Raw genomic sequence first — 13,945 nt, forward strand, 5'->3', positions numbered from 1 at the left:
CAATGGCTACTGACCATCATCTCCTCCATGTTACAGACAATACTGTACATACCGCACGGGCTTAGATTCAGGAACAGGGAAGCCTTTTGTGTGATCGACGATTGTTTAGATTTTGTACACAAACAAGACGACCAACATTAGCAGTCAACTCTACATATCCATTAAATCTGATGTCCATTAAATCTGATCAAAGAATACGAAAATACAATACAATGCAATACAGCCATTCTTGTGAATTTCACCATTAATCGTTAACTCTTATCCCCTTTACATTTTTCAGGATGGCTGCTCCAGGGCTCCTTCCATGAACTGCTTCAGGGGTGATGAGATCTCTGTGGAGCTAAAGAAGAATCCTGGAGGAGGGTTAGGGATCAGTATCGCTGTGAGTTAACTCACCAACCCTGCTGTTTCACACCTAACTCCCTAGGACAACGCCAGAGTTATAGACAAAGGGTGTATTTCCTGGTAGGCGGGAGAGGGATGGACCTACTGTATTTAAGTCTATGGGGTGTACAGATGAGTTGACCACACCTCTCTGGACAGGAAGTTAGCTGTCCTCTATGTTTCTGGGTAATCCTTCAGACCCCTGGGGCTAATCACCTTGGAGAGGGAGGGCCTGCAGCTTGGAACTTGCCTGCCTACTGGACATTACAGTAACCTACAATAAAGCCCAGGTGTGTGTGTGTGTGTGTGAGACCCCGACCCGTTACCTAACAGCCTGTGACAGGTCAACCTCAACAGGCTACGTGAGTTACTCACCACTCACAAGGCAGGTGCAAGCTGTTGAGAGAGATACTTAGGAGATCGTTCCTTCTCTTGGTAGAACAAAAGATGTACATGTAGCCACTGCCTACCGACCTGGTACCGACGAACCTGCAGTTTCTACTAGTGGAATCGCCCTGTTCGTCAGTGGCAGACACTTGACTTTGAGCCAATCAGAGAGCCCGAACCTCCACATGGGGGAGCCGACAGGAGTGACAAGAAAAAGGATAAAGGAGGGCACTTTTCCCGGTGTAATCCACCCCCTTCATCAGAATTGTTCTAACTAAAACAGTAAAGCTGCATAATGCATTGTGATGTAATCATAATGTTGCTAGTTACCTAGTTGTGGCCATCTGGCTACTTGGCTTACTACAAATTGTAGCTAGTTAGCAACAACATTAAAATGCAGCTTGCTAGTTAGCTAACATTAGCTATCTGCAGCAGGCACAAGCCAAACTTAGCTTAAGAAATCTACTGCCATTTTGTGGTCTGGAGTATTTTAATGACGCTGATTGGCGGTTGATCTGTGCTATGTGAACAAGGATACTGACTTTTTGTTGGTGTCTTCTCATTATGCCTGGCCGGAATTCGGATGATGTGAAGGGGGACCAGGGATGAGAGCACACCACACCACACGCCTGGTGTGTCTGTTGGCAGACATTCTGTTTTTTTACCTCCTTGGTGTGAGAAACAGAGTGTAAGATCTTGTAACCTGATAAACATTCATTATTCCTTTTAATCATCCCTCTCACTTACAGTAGCAGCCTGAGTGTGGGGACTGTTGATATGAAAAAAAATATGAGGAGTTAACCCTTTATGGTACATTGTCATTAATGTCAATTACATTTTACATTACATTTTAGTCACAAGACACTCTTATCCAGAGCGACTTACAGTTAGTGCATTTATCTTAAGATGGCTAGGTGGGACAACCACATATCACAGCCATTTCCTCAATAAAGTAGTTATCACCAAAGTACGAAAATAAAATACAAAAATTACATTACTGCTTCAGCAATTAGTCAGTCATGCACATTTTATTGATGGCGTATATTGATATACTTACATGTTGTTGGATAATAACCTTGTGTTTCTGGTTTGTCAGGGTGGTGTGACCACAGGCCTGAGTCATGGCGGTATCTTCATCAAAAGCCTAGTCTGTGGAGGGGCTGCTGAGCAAGATGGCCGCATCCAGTCAGGTGCAGTACAATCCTGAACAACCTATATTATGTTACAGTGAAGCACCTGGAATAATAATGACACTAGGAAAGCATTACACTGGATTATTGCTGCACAAATTGAATTTACACTGAACAAAAATATAAACACAACATGTAAAGTGTTGGTCCCCTGTTTCATGAGCGGATATAAAATACATTTTACATATGCACAAAAAGGGTATTTCTCTCCAATTTTGTGCACAAATGTGTTTACATCCCTGTTAGTGAGCATTTCTCCTTTGCCAAAATAATCCATCCACCTGACAGGTGTGGCATATCAAGAAGTTGATTAAACATCATGATCATTAGACAGGTGCACCTTGTGCTGGGGACAATAAAAAGCCACTCTAAAATGTGCAAGTTTTTCTCACAACACAATGCCACAGATGTCTGAAATATTGAGGGAGAGTGCAATTGGTATGCTGACTGCAGGAATGTCCACCAGAGCTGTTGCCAGAGAACTTAATGTTAATTTCTCTACCATAAGCCACCTCCAACGTCGTTTTAGAGAATTTGGCAGTGCGTCCAACCGGCCTCACAACCGCAGACCACATGTATGGCATCGTGTGGGCGAGCGGTTTGCTGATATCAATGTTGTGAACAGAGTGCCCCATGGTGGCGGTGGGGTTATGGTATGGGCAGGCATAAGCTACGGACAAAGAACACAATTGCATTTTATCGATGGCAATTTGAATGCACAGAAATACCGTGGCGAGATCCAGAGACCCATTTTTTGTAAGGTATCATTGACCAACAGATGCATATCTGTATTCCCAGTCATGTGAAATCCATAGATTAGGGCCTAGTTAATTTATTTCAATTGACTGATTTCCTCAAATTAACTATAACTCAGTAAAATCTTTGAAATTGTCGCCTGTTGCGTTTTAGATTTTTGTTCAGTATAGATTAGAGCGAGATGATGAATCGCAAGTGTGTGTGCATGTGTTTGTGCACATCTAACAGGTGACAGACTGCTGGAAGTGGATGGCATCAGCTTCCAAGGGTTCACACATCAGCAGGCTGTGGAATGTCTGGCGAAAACAGGAGAGGTAAAGGAACATGAATATCTCAGCTGCAACCAGGACAGGGCAACACCATCAAAGCTTTGCTTCTACATTGGCCTTCAACTGAACTGTGTATAAAAAAATATAAGAGTCAACACTAACATTTTAACATGTGTTCTGATTATGTGCCATTTTGTCTTATGCAATGTGTATGTATATTGTAACAAAATGGTGATTGTCCAGTTGGTCCAGGCATGCACATACTGTTCCGTGTCTCGACGGCAGCCAGCTTAGTAGAGTTTCCCTCGGAGGCATTCGGAAGGTCTTTGTAAGCCTGAAGTGGCCTTCCCCCACAAACCCATGGTGTGGGCCTTTCTGTCCACAGCGGAAACAGATAATCTCAGGCTGGCGTTGACCTCTCTAAGTGGACCGTCGTAGAGTCCACTGCCGGTGCTCCACCTTGGCTTTGCAGACTACCTCATCTGAGTCACTCTTGGTCTCCACCTCAGTTTCTACCCACAGTGTCCTTGGGATAACACAACTCTTTGGGATCAAGATGTTTTCCACTCTTTCTGCTTCTTCCTGCGGCCTAAGACAGTGTGGCAGGGGCAGCCAGGCAAACATGCTGTGTGATCCTTCCAGAGGAAGGCATGTAGGGCCTGTTCCTTCTGATCAGCAGTGGCAAACTGGGGGTAGCCTTGTCTGGCGTAATAACGAATATCTGTAGAGCTGAGGTCTAGTAGGGCCTGTAGGGCCTGGGAAAAGCTGCACAGCCATTTCCTCTTCAGCCCAACCATTTTGCCACGCAGCTAGCTGAAACTGGGCTAGGTAGGGTTCCCAAAACTCCACTCCCCTGTAGCGGGCCACCTTCAACATCCGGGTGGGCACCTCCATTCCTTGGACCACCAACATCTGGTCCACATCCGTCTCCATGCCACTGTGCAGGACAACGAGGCACCGCACCTTCCTCCAGGTGGCGCTATGGGGTGTGATGAAGCAGAAAACCTCCACTGGCTTGGAGCAGGCTGTCCAGGTATGAGCCCTGCGGTGTAGGATCCGTGGGCAACTTGCCTGTTCCTCCCAGGCCCGGCTCATCCTCCTTCCCCCTCATCCATGTGGGTGGGGTGGGGTGCGGGGGGGGCCACTTCCCGCTGAGGCTCAGCTCCTTGAGCAGAGTGCTCAGCTTCTCCTCTTCTTCTTGCCCAGTCTTCTTCGCCAGCTGCTTCACTGTGTCATCCATCTTGTCAAGGCTTGGGTGTATAGCAATCCCACTTCTAACACCAATGTAACAAATGCAGGAGGTAGCCCCGACCGGTACTCGAACCCAGGTCCAGCAGCTGTCAAGCCAACATCTTAATTGTTACGCCAAGAGGTTCGAACCTCCTGACGAGCCCCCGTTGGTCTCTACAAGGTCAAGACGAATAAGAAGCATTAAGCATTTGTGACAACCCATCCCAACGGGAGCTTATGTCGAAAAAATCCTAAATGCTTTTTTTTTTTACAGATGACAAAAAAAAATCGTACTCCAAAATGGTATATGATACACTGTGATTGGAAGAAGCATGGGGAAATTATGCTGCTTAGAAACATTTATAAACTTGTTTTCCCACTTAGGAGACAAGTAGGGGAGAATGACTTTGAAAGATTTTGTTGAGTGCTAGAGAGCTCTTCTTTGTTTACACCCATTCAGCATCATTCACACCCACTTAAGCCATAGACCCACACATCTCTTTAAGAATCCACATTTAAATGCATAGCAAGCAGTCAGCATGGTCAATCATGGCTAGCCAGGAAGGATCCTGTCTTTATCCCTGTATAGCTCAATGCTTTCTCCTTGGCTAAACTAGGCTCATAATTGAAACATTTGTATTCATATTTACGGACCACATACACGTTTTGAAATTAAGGCACATGAAAGTTCACCAGCCCCCGTTGGGCTGGCGTGTCACATTGTTTGTCTTCATTTAACCCTTTCCTGTCCTAGGTGGTGACCATGGTTTTGGAGAGGGAGAACATGACCCTGCCCAGGGTGTCTCCGAGCCCAGACACAGGGCGCAGTCTCCTGGGGCGCAGCCTGTCCCCTCGGAGTGCCCACTTGGACATCACCCAGATGAGGAACAACAGCTGCCCCGCCATCATCACCCCCTTCTTCGTCAGGCCCAAGGACTACAGTTTTGTGTCTGACAGTAAGGGAAATATCATTGACAAGGAAGCTTTAGTGTAAGGGGAACACTGGTGCTTCGAGGGATTGACCTCCGAAGCGAGGTTATCATTGTCCGTGAGTTTACACTGGGTGACGTTGCATGATTTCTAATCCGTCCTTTAGAGCAGGGTTTCCAAAACTCAGTCCTGGATCCACCGTCCAAGCCTCCGAGGTGAACTCTGACACACTTCAATCCCCTAACCCCTCCACCCTACAGATAACACTCTGGAGGTGACCTTGAAGAAGAGCCAGAATGCCTTGGGCTTCAGCTTCCTGGTCCCTGAGTTCAACCCCTCAAAAGGAGACTCAAGCAGTAGCCTTGTCCGGATCAAGAAGCTTTTCCCTGGCCAGCCAGCGGAGGAGAGTGGGCAGATCCAGGAGGGAGACGTCATCCTGGCAGTCAATGGAGAACCGCTGAAAGGATTGTCCTACCAGGTAAATATTGACGTAGACCGGTGTGACATAATACGACTGTACAATTGTAGCTACAACTGTGAGTTAGAATACTGTATATGGGGGGGGGGGGGGGGGTTGTGTTAATCTGAGCATAGGAAGACTGATAATTGTGACAATTTAGTGTGAGAGAGAGAGGGGTTTTGTTTCACTCAATGTGATTGGTTTGTTCAATAGCTCTTTATCACTATTATCTCTGATCATTATCTTGCATTATGACCATTTATCCCCTGATAAAAAATATATAAGTGTTACATCAAGCCAATTGGGAGACAATAACTTGGTTATTAACATTCAATTGTATTGTGGTGAATCCAAGAGTACTTAGATTCAGTGTACCTCATTAACACACGGATGTGATTAATAAGTGAAGATCTAAGAACATGCAGTATACAAAGCCCTTCTCAGTGGCCAGCTCCTTAGTCCATCTCTGGTCTATCTTTCCCATAATGACTTAATTGCCTGGCTGTAGATGACAGTGAGTGACTGTTCTCTCTATGGCCTGTAGAGGGTGGTAATGCTGCTGAGAGGCTCTCCTCCTGAAGTCCGGTTGTCTCTGTGCCGTCCTGCTCCAGGTAAATACACATCTGGACAGAGCAGACAACATAATCCAATTAAAATGTTTCCGCAATGTTTTGCATTTATAAGAACATTTTTTATCTTTCAATGCAGTTGTTTTTTATCGCAATATCAAATTATTTCTGGGTAACAATGTAGTACCTTACTGTGACTGTTTTAAATTAAAATGGTCAAAAACAAACAAAAATAGATTTTTTTGGCAAAAGCTCGTTCTCAAGCAAGAATTCTTTGTGATTGGTCTAACTTTTACAAAACCCCACCCATGCAAAACAAGCTGAAATTTCAGGCAGTCTTTGCAAACAGCTCTTACCTTAAATGGGTAATGTCATCATTTTGACAATTTCACAGTATTATTCCAAACTCATAGTGTGGGAATATACAGGTAACTGCCAAAATAAAGGAAACACCAACATGAAGTGTCTTAATAGGGCATTAGGCCACCATGAGCCAACACAGCATCAATGCACCTTGGCATAGAATCTAAAAGTGTCTGGAACTCTACTGGAAGGACATGACAACATTCCATAATTTGGTGTTTTGTTGATGGTGTTGGAAAACGCTGTCTCAGGCACTGCTCCAGAATCTCCCATAAGTGTTCAGTTGGGTTTAGATCTGGTGATTAAGACGGCCATAGCATATGGTTTACATCGTTTTCATGCTCATCAAACCATTCAGGGACCACTTGTGCCGTGTGGATGGGGGCATTGTCATCCTATGGGGGCTTAGCCATGGTAGCCAAAATAATGGCAGCACCAGCATTTTTATATACTGAACAAAAATATAAACGCAACATGCAACAATTTCAAGGATTTTACTGAGTTACAGTTCATAAAGGGAAATCAGTCTATTGAAATTACATTCTTTAGGCCCTATCCTATGTATTTCACATGACTGGGCATCGGCACAGCCATGGGTGGGCCTTGGAGGGCATAGGCCCACCCACTTGGGAGCCAGGTCCACCCACAGCCAATCAGAATACGTTTTTTTCCCACAAATGGGCTTATTACAGACAGAAATACTCCCCAGCACCCCCTCAGACGATCCTACAAGTGAAAAATCTGGATGTGGAGGTCCTGGTCTGTGGTTGTGAGGCTGGTTAGGTGTACTGCCAAATTCTCTAAAAATGACGTTGGAGGTGGCTTATGGTAGATTAATGAACATTCAATTATCTGGCAACAGCTCTGTTGGGCATTCCTGCAGTCAGCATGCCAATTGCACACTCCCTCAAAATTTGAGACATCTGTGGCATTGTGTTGTGTGACAAAACTGCACATTTTAGTGGCCTTTTGTTGTCCCCAGCACAAGGTGCACCTGTGTAATGATCATGCTGTTTAATCAGCTTCTTGATATGCCACACCTGTCAGGTGAATAGAGGATCTTGGCAAAGGAGAAATGCTCACTAACAGGGATATGCATACATTTGTGCATACAATTTGAGAGAAATAAGCTTTTTGTGTTTATGGAACATTGCTGGGATCTTTTATTTCAGCTCATGAAAAATGGGAGTAACGCTTTGCATGTTGTGTTTATATTTCTGTTGAGTATACATGACCCTAAGCATGATGGGATGTTAATTAACTCAGGAACCACACCTGTGTGGAAGCACCTGCTTTCAATAAACTTTGTATTACAAAAAGTAATTGTTTCCATTATGTTGTCAGTTACCTGTATACAGTGCCTTCAGAAAATATTCAGACCCTTTGACTTTTTACACATTTTATTAAGTTACAGCCTTATTCTAAAATGGATTAAACAAAAACAAATCCTCTGCAATCTACCCACAATACCCCATAACGACAAAGCGAAAACAGGTTTTTAGAAATGTTTGCAAATGTATTAAATATAAAAAACATACCTTTTTCATATAAGTATTCAAACCATTTTCTATGAGACTCGAAATTGAGCTCAGGTGTATCCTGTTTCCATTGATTCTGCTTAAGACATTTCTACAACTTGATTGGAGTCCACCTGTGGTAAATTCAATATATTGGACATTATTCTGAAAGGCACACACCTGTCTATATAAGGTCCCACAGTTGACAGTGCATGTCAGAGCCAAAACCAAGCCATGAGGTCGAAGGAATTTTCCGTAGAGCTCCGAGACAGGATTGTGTCGAGGCACAGATCTGGGGCAGGGTACCAAAAAATTTTTGCAGCATTGAATATCCCCAAGAACACAGAGGCCTCCATCATTCTTAAATGGAAGAAGTTTGGAACCACCAAGACTCTTCCTAGAGCTGGCCGCCCAGCCAAACTTAGCAAACGGGGGAGAATGACCAAGAACCTGATGGTCACTGACAGAGCTCTAGAGTTCCTCTGTGGAAATGGGAGAACCTTCCAGAAGGACAACCATCTCTGCAGCAATCCACCAATCACGCATTTATGGTAGAGTGGCCAGGCGGAAGCCACTCCTCAGTAAAAGGCACATGACAGACCGCTTGGAGTTTGCCAAAAGGCACCTAAAGGACTCTCAGACCATGAGAAACAAGATTCTCTGGTCTGATGAAACCAAGATAGAACTCTTTGGCCTGAATGTCAAGCGTCACGTCTGGAGGAAACCTCACACTATCACTACGGTGAAGCATGGTAGTTGCAGCCTCATGCTGTGGGGATGTTTTTCAGCGGCAGGGACTGGGATACTAGTCAGGATCGAGGCAAAGATGAACGGCGCAAAGTACAGAGAGATCCTTGACGAAAACCTGCTCCAGAGCGCCTCAGACTGGGGCGAAGGTTCACCTTCCAACAGGACAACGACCCTAAGCACACAGCCAAGACAACGCAGGAGTGGCTTCTGGACAAGTCTCTGAATGTCCTTGAGTGGCCCAGCCAAAGCCGGGACTTGAACCCGATCAAACATCTCTGGAGAGACCTGAAAATAGCTGTGCAACAACGCTCCCCATCCAACCTGACAGAGCTTGAGAGGATCTGCAGAGAAGAATGGGAGAAACTCCCCAAATACAGATGTGCCAAGCTTGTAGCGTCATACCCAAGAAGACTCGATGCTGTAATCGCTGCCAAAGGTGCTTCAACAAAGTACTGAGTAAAGGGTCTGAATACTTATGTAAATGTGCTATTTATGTTTTCTATAAATTAGCAAAAAATTCTAAACCTGTTTTTGCTTTTTCATTATGGGGTTTTGGGTGAAGATTGATGGAATAAATTTGGAATAAGGCTGTAACGTAACAAAATGTGGAAAAAGTCAAGGGGTCTGAATACTTTCCGAAGGCATTGTATACTGTAAAACACTGGAAAACCCTGTTTTTGACTGCGCTGCCTCTTTAATAAAGTTGTCTTTTTATTCCTTGGCTATAATATCAAACTGCATGTATTTGTATTTTTCCTTCCCTTTCCTTCCATTTTTATCTCTTCCAAGGAATTCTGCCTCCCATTGAAACATTGCTTAGCACCTGAGTGATGTAACATCACAGTACGTGAGCACCAACAGAAGTTCAGGGTTATACTTCTTGAGAGACTGACAGGAGATCTTCAAAGAGCAGGACAAGTGGAGATCTGTCCAGAGGAAAGAGCAGGACCGGTGGAGACGGTCAGTACCAGCACTGCAAGACATATCTCAAGATGCCTCATAATGTCAGATTCCGTTTAAAGACTGCAAAAATTTGACCTGAATAATTGTGAAATTTGTATTTTCAGCATCACTGCATTCTATGAGTCAGAGGTGTTGCGTGAGTCCGCCGGCAGACAAGAACCAACTGTGTTGAGCAGGAGGAGCTGCTTAGGGCAACTCGTGAAGTGATGAAAATGCTAAATGATGGAAATCTCATTTTATTTAGGTAAGTAGTAGTTAGTTCAAATCAAATCAAATGTTATTTGTCACATGCGCCGAATACAACAGGTGTAGACCTTACAGTGAAATGCTTACTTACAAGCCCTTAATTAACCAACAATGCAGTTTTAAGAAAAAATAAGAAAATAGAAAAATAACAAATCGTTAAAGAGCAACAGTAAAATAACAGTAGTGAGGCTACCTGTGTATATAGGGGGTACCTGTGTATATATACAGTACCAGTCAAAAGTTTGGACACACCTACTCATTCAAGGGTTTTTCTTTATTTTTACTATGTTTTACATTGTAGAATATTAGTGAAGACATCAGAACTATGAAATAACACATATGGAATCATGTAGTAACCAAAAAAGTGTGATTCTTCGAAGTAGCCACCCGTTGATGACAGCTTTGCACACTCTTGGCATTCTCTCAACCAGTTTTACCTGGAATGCTTTTCCAACAGTCTTGAAGGAGTTCCCACATATGCTGAGCACTTGTTGGCTGCTTTTCCTTCACTCTGCGGTCCAACTCATCCCAAACCATCTCAATTGGGTTGAGGTCAGGTGATTATGGAGGCCAGGTCAACTGATGCTGAACTCCATCACTCTCCTTCTTGGTCAAATAGGCCTTACACAGCCTGGGGGTGTGTCGGGTCATTGTCCTGTTGAAAAACAAATGATAGTCCCACTAAGCGCAAACCAGATGGTGTATCGCTACAGAATGCAGTAGTAGCCATGCTGGTTAAGTGTGCCTTGAACTCAAAATATATCACTGACAGTGTCACCAGCAGAACACCATCACACCTCCTCCTCCATGTGGGAACTACACATGCAGAGATAATCCATTCACTTACTCTGTGCCTCACAAAGACACGGCGGTTGGAACCAAACATTTCAAATTTGGACTCATCAGACCAAAGGACAGATTTCCATCGGTCTAATGTCCATTACTTGTGTTTCTTGGTCCAAGCAAGTTTCTTATTATTACTGGTGTCCTTTAGTAGTGGGTTCTTTCCAGCAATTCAACCATGAAGGCCTGATTCACACAGTCTCCTCTGGACAGTTGATGTTGAGATGTGCCTGTTACTTGAACTCTGTGAAGCATTTTTTTGAGCTGCAATCTGAGGTGCAGATAACTCTAATGAACTTATCCTCTGCAGCAGAGGTAACTCTGGGTCTTCCTTTCCTGTGGTGGTCCTCATGACAGCCAGTTTCATCATAGCGCTTGATGGTTTTTGCGACTGCACTTGAAGAAACGTTCAAAGTTCTTGAAATGTTCCGCATTGACTGACCTTCATTTCTTAAAGTAATGATGGACTGTCATTTCTCTTTGCTTATTTAAGCTGTTCTTGCCATAATATGGACTTGGTCTTTTGCCAAATAGGGTTATCTTCTGTATACCACCCCTACCTTGTCACAACACAACTGATTGGCTCAAATGCATTTAAATTAACTTTTAAAAAGGCACACCTATTATTTGAAATGTGTTCCAGGTGACTACCTCATGAATCTGGTTGAGAGAATGCCAAGAGCTTGCAAAGCTTGTCATCAAGGCAAAGGGTGGCTACTTTGAGGAATCTCAAATATATATATATTTTTTATTTGTTTAGCACTTTTCTTTGGTTACTACATGATTCCATATGTCTTATTTCATAGTTTTGATGTCTTCACTATTATTCTACAATGTAGAAAATAGTAAAGATAAAGAAAAACCCTTGAATGAGTGGGTGTGTCCAACTTTTGACTGGTACTGCATATTCAGATCAAGTCAATGGCCTTTTCTCTTTTCCTAGATTATTTTGAGTACCAGGAGAAGCGAAACCCTTACAGAAAAACCACGTGTAGTTTCATGTTATCATATGTTGCTTTACTTGTTGTCACGTGTTATCACATTAGCTTCCCATAAGATGAAAATGTGTTTTTGGAACACATCATGTGTTAACTTTAAATTAATGTGGTTTTTCCCGTAAGGGAAGATGTGGTTGGACTGGGGCAGTGGAGTTCTACAGTGTTAACCACTGACAACAAGGAGAGCACTATTACACAAGCTCAAGTGGATTGAAGGTCAGGGGAATTTATTAACCATGGTTTTGTGAACTGTATGGTTTTGCCTGATGCGGATTTGGTTTCAGTTCTGTGTCAGTGGCACAGAAAGACAGACAGGATGTAACGCGTACAAAGATAGAAAGGGTACACTGTTGAAGCTCTATGGTCACATAGGGAGGCCTGATAAAGAAACAGTACTTAACCACAGTCCTGCTTTAAATAACACCTCAATGTTCTGTCCTGTACAGTTCAGTATATCCCCCTAATAGTGTTTGTGAGTGGAGATCAGGTGAAGTCCTGTACTTAGGGCAATACATCACATTCATTTAAGGTCAAACAGAACAGAGCTCTTACAGAGTGATCTCAGTCTTTCTCTGCCTGGTAGTACAACTACCAATTCACACGTGCAGTTAAAGTGTACTAGTTAAATGGATCTGAGATTTTAACATATGCACAGGGCTGCAGGACCTATAGTGTTGCTCTCTTATCCTTCTGGACATTTTAACATGATATATTAACAGTATAGAATATAGCCTGTAGGATGATCTCATACAGAAGGCACCACAAATGCAGTGCATAATCAAAGAAAAGGTAAGAAATGTACTTATTATTTAACCCATGAAGGTATTGTCCACTGGGAGGCAGCATAGGACTAAAAAGAATCCCCTTCCATAGTTGCTGTCCCAATATCATCCCTCCTGTGCCTCAAAGCCAGGTTGGTTGGAGAAAGTCTTCCAAATATTTCTCACTAAGAAGTAGTTTTGCCTATACGTGATGGTTAGGGGATACTTGATATCAAATATAGAGTTTTGGTTTGTGATTGATCTTTGCCTCTCTCTTCACAGACGGAGCTACCAAATGTAATCTGGTGCAAAGTGATGACACCCCCGGAAAGCACATGAAAACATCTGTAATAAACTTTACATCTGACTGATGATACATTCATTGTTTAATGAACTCCTACCTCTGTATATTCATAAACCTACTGTAGGATCACACTGATTCTGGCATGGGGCCTTATAGCCACACTACATGATGTGAAGGCTACTCAGTGACATCACCCTAAATTAGTAGCAACTCAACCATGTGGAGGTTTTGCTGTGACACTAGCAGAATGAACACCAGTCAATGGGGCAAGAAATAGTGACATTCGATTCTGTTCTTGTTTCTGAATTCTACAGTCTTAAACTCTTCTGAATATCATCAGTGGTCTTGCCTTTGTGAGTGTGTGTTTTCGTAACTGGAGAACCCCCAAGTTAACCCAACGGGAGGTAAAGTGGCTTGCAAAAGTATTCACCCCCCTTGGAATTTTTCCTATTTTGTTGCCTTACAACCAGGAATTAAAATTGATTTTTGGGGGGTTAGTATCATTTGATTTACACAACATGCCTACCACTTTGAAGATGCAAAATATGTTTTATTGTGAAACAAACCAGAAATTAGACAAAAAAAAACAGAACTTGAGCGTGCATAACTATTCACCCCCCCAAAGTCAATACTTTGTAGAGCCACCTTTTGCAGCAATTACAGCTGCAAGTCTCTTGGGGTATGTCTTTATAAGCTTGGCACATCTAGCCACTGGGATTTTTGCCCATTCTTCAAGGCAATACTACTCCAGCTCCTTCAAGTTGGATTGGTTATGCTGGTGTACAGCAATCTTTAAGTCATGCCACAGATTCTCCATTGGATTGAGGTCTGGGCTAGGCCATTCCAAGATATTTAAATGTTTCCCCTTAAACCACTCGAGTGTTGCTTTAGCAGTATGCTTAGGGTTATTGTCCTGCTGGAAGGTGAACCTCCGTCCCAGTCTCAAATCTCTGGAAGACTGAAACAGGTTTCCGTCAAGGATTTCCCTGTATTTAGCGCCATCCATCATTCCTTCAATTCTGACC

The 13,945-nt window shown here is 43.3% G+C and overlaps 1 protein-coding gene across 4 annotated transcripts in view; it reads left to right on the plus strand.

The window, feature by feature from the left end:
* The window catches only part of LOC106589347 (FERM and PDZ domain-containing protein 2), a 42,682-nt gene extending 29,426 nt beyond the window's left edge, over positions 1-13,256 (plus strand). For 2 of the 4 annotated variants that reach the window (XM_045710253.1, XM_045710255.1), the window contains exons 20-28: positions 281-382; positions 1,868-1,961; positions 2,946-3,031; positions 4,971-5,172; positions 5,407-5,624; positions 6,151-6,217; positions 9,595-9,765; positions 9,873-10,012; positions 12,899-13,256. In XM_045710253.1, coding sequence (XP_045566209.1) covers positions 281-382; positions 1,868-1,961; positions 2,946-3,031; positions 4,971-5,172; positions 5,407-5,624; positions 6,151-6,217; positions 9,595-9,632 — 807 coding nt within the window. In that variant the 3' untranslated portion in view covers positions 9,633-9,765; positions 9,873-10,012; positions 12,899-13,256. Of the gene's footprint in view, positions 1-280; positions 383-1,867; positions 1,962-2,945; positions 3,032-4,970; positions 5,173-5,406; positions 5,625-6,150; positions 6,218-9,594; positions 9,766-9,872; positions 10,013-11,978 lie in introns of all 4 variants that reach the window. The other 2 variants (XM_014179193.2, XM_045710254.1) reach the window with 2 other exon arrangements.
* The last annotated feature ends 689 nt before the right edge of the window (positions 13,257-13,945 follow it).

Source organism: Salmo salar, chromosome ssa28 (genome assembly GCF_905237065.1).
Source record: "Salmo salar chromosome ssa28, Ssal_v3.1, whole genome shotgun sequence".
NCBI classification, from domain to species: domain Eukaryota; kingdom Metazoa; phylum Chordata; class Actinopteri; order Salmoniformes; family Salmonidae; genus Salmo; species Salmo salar.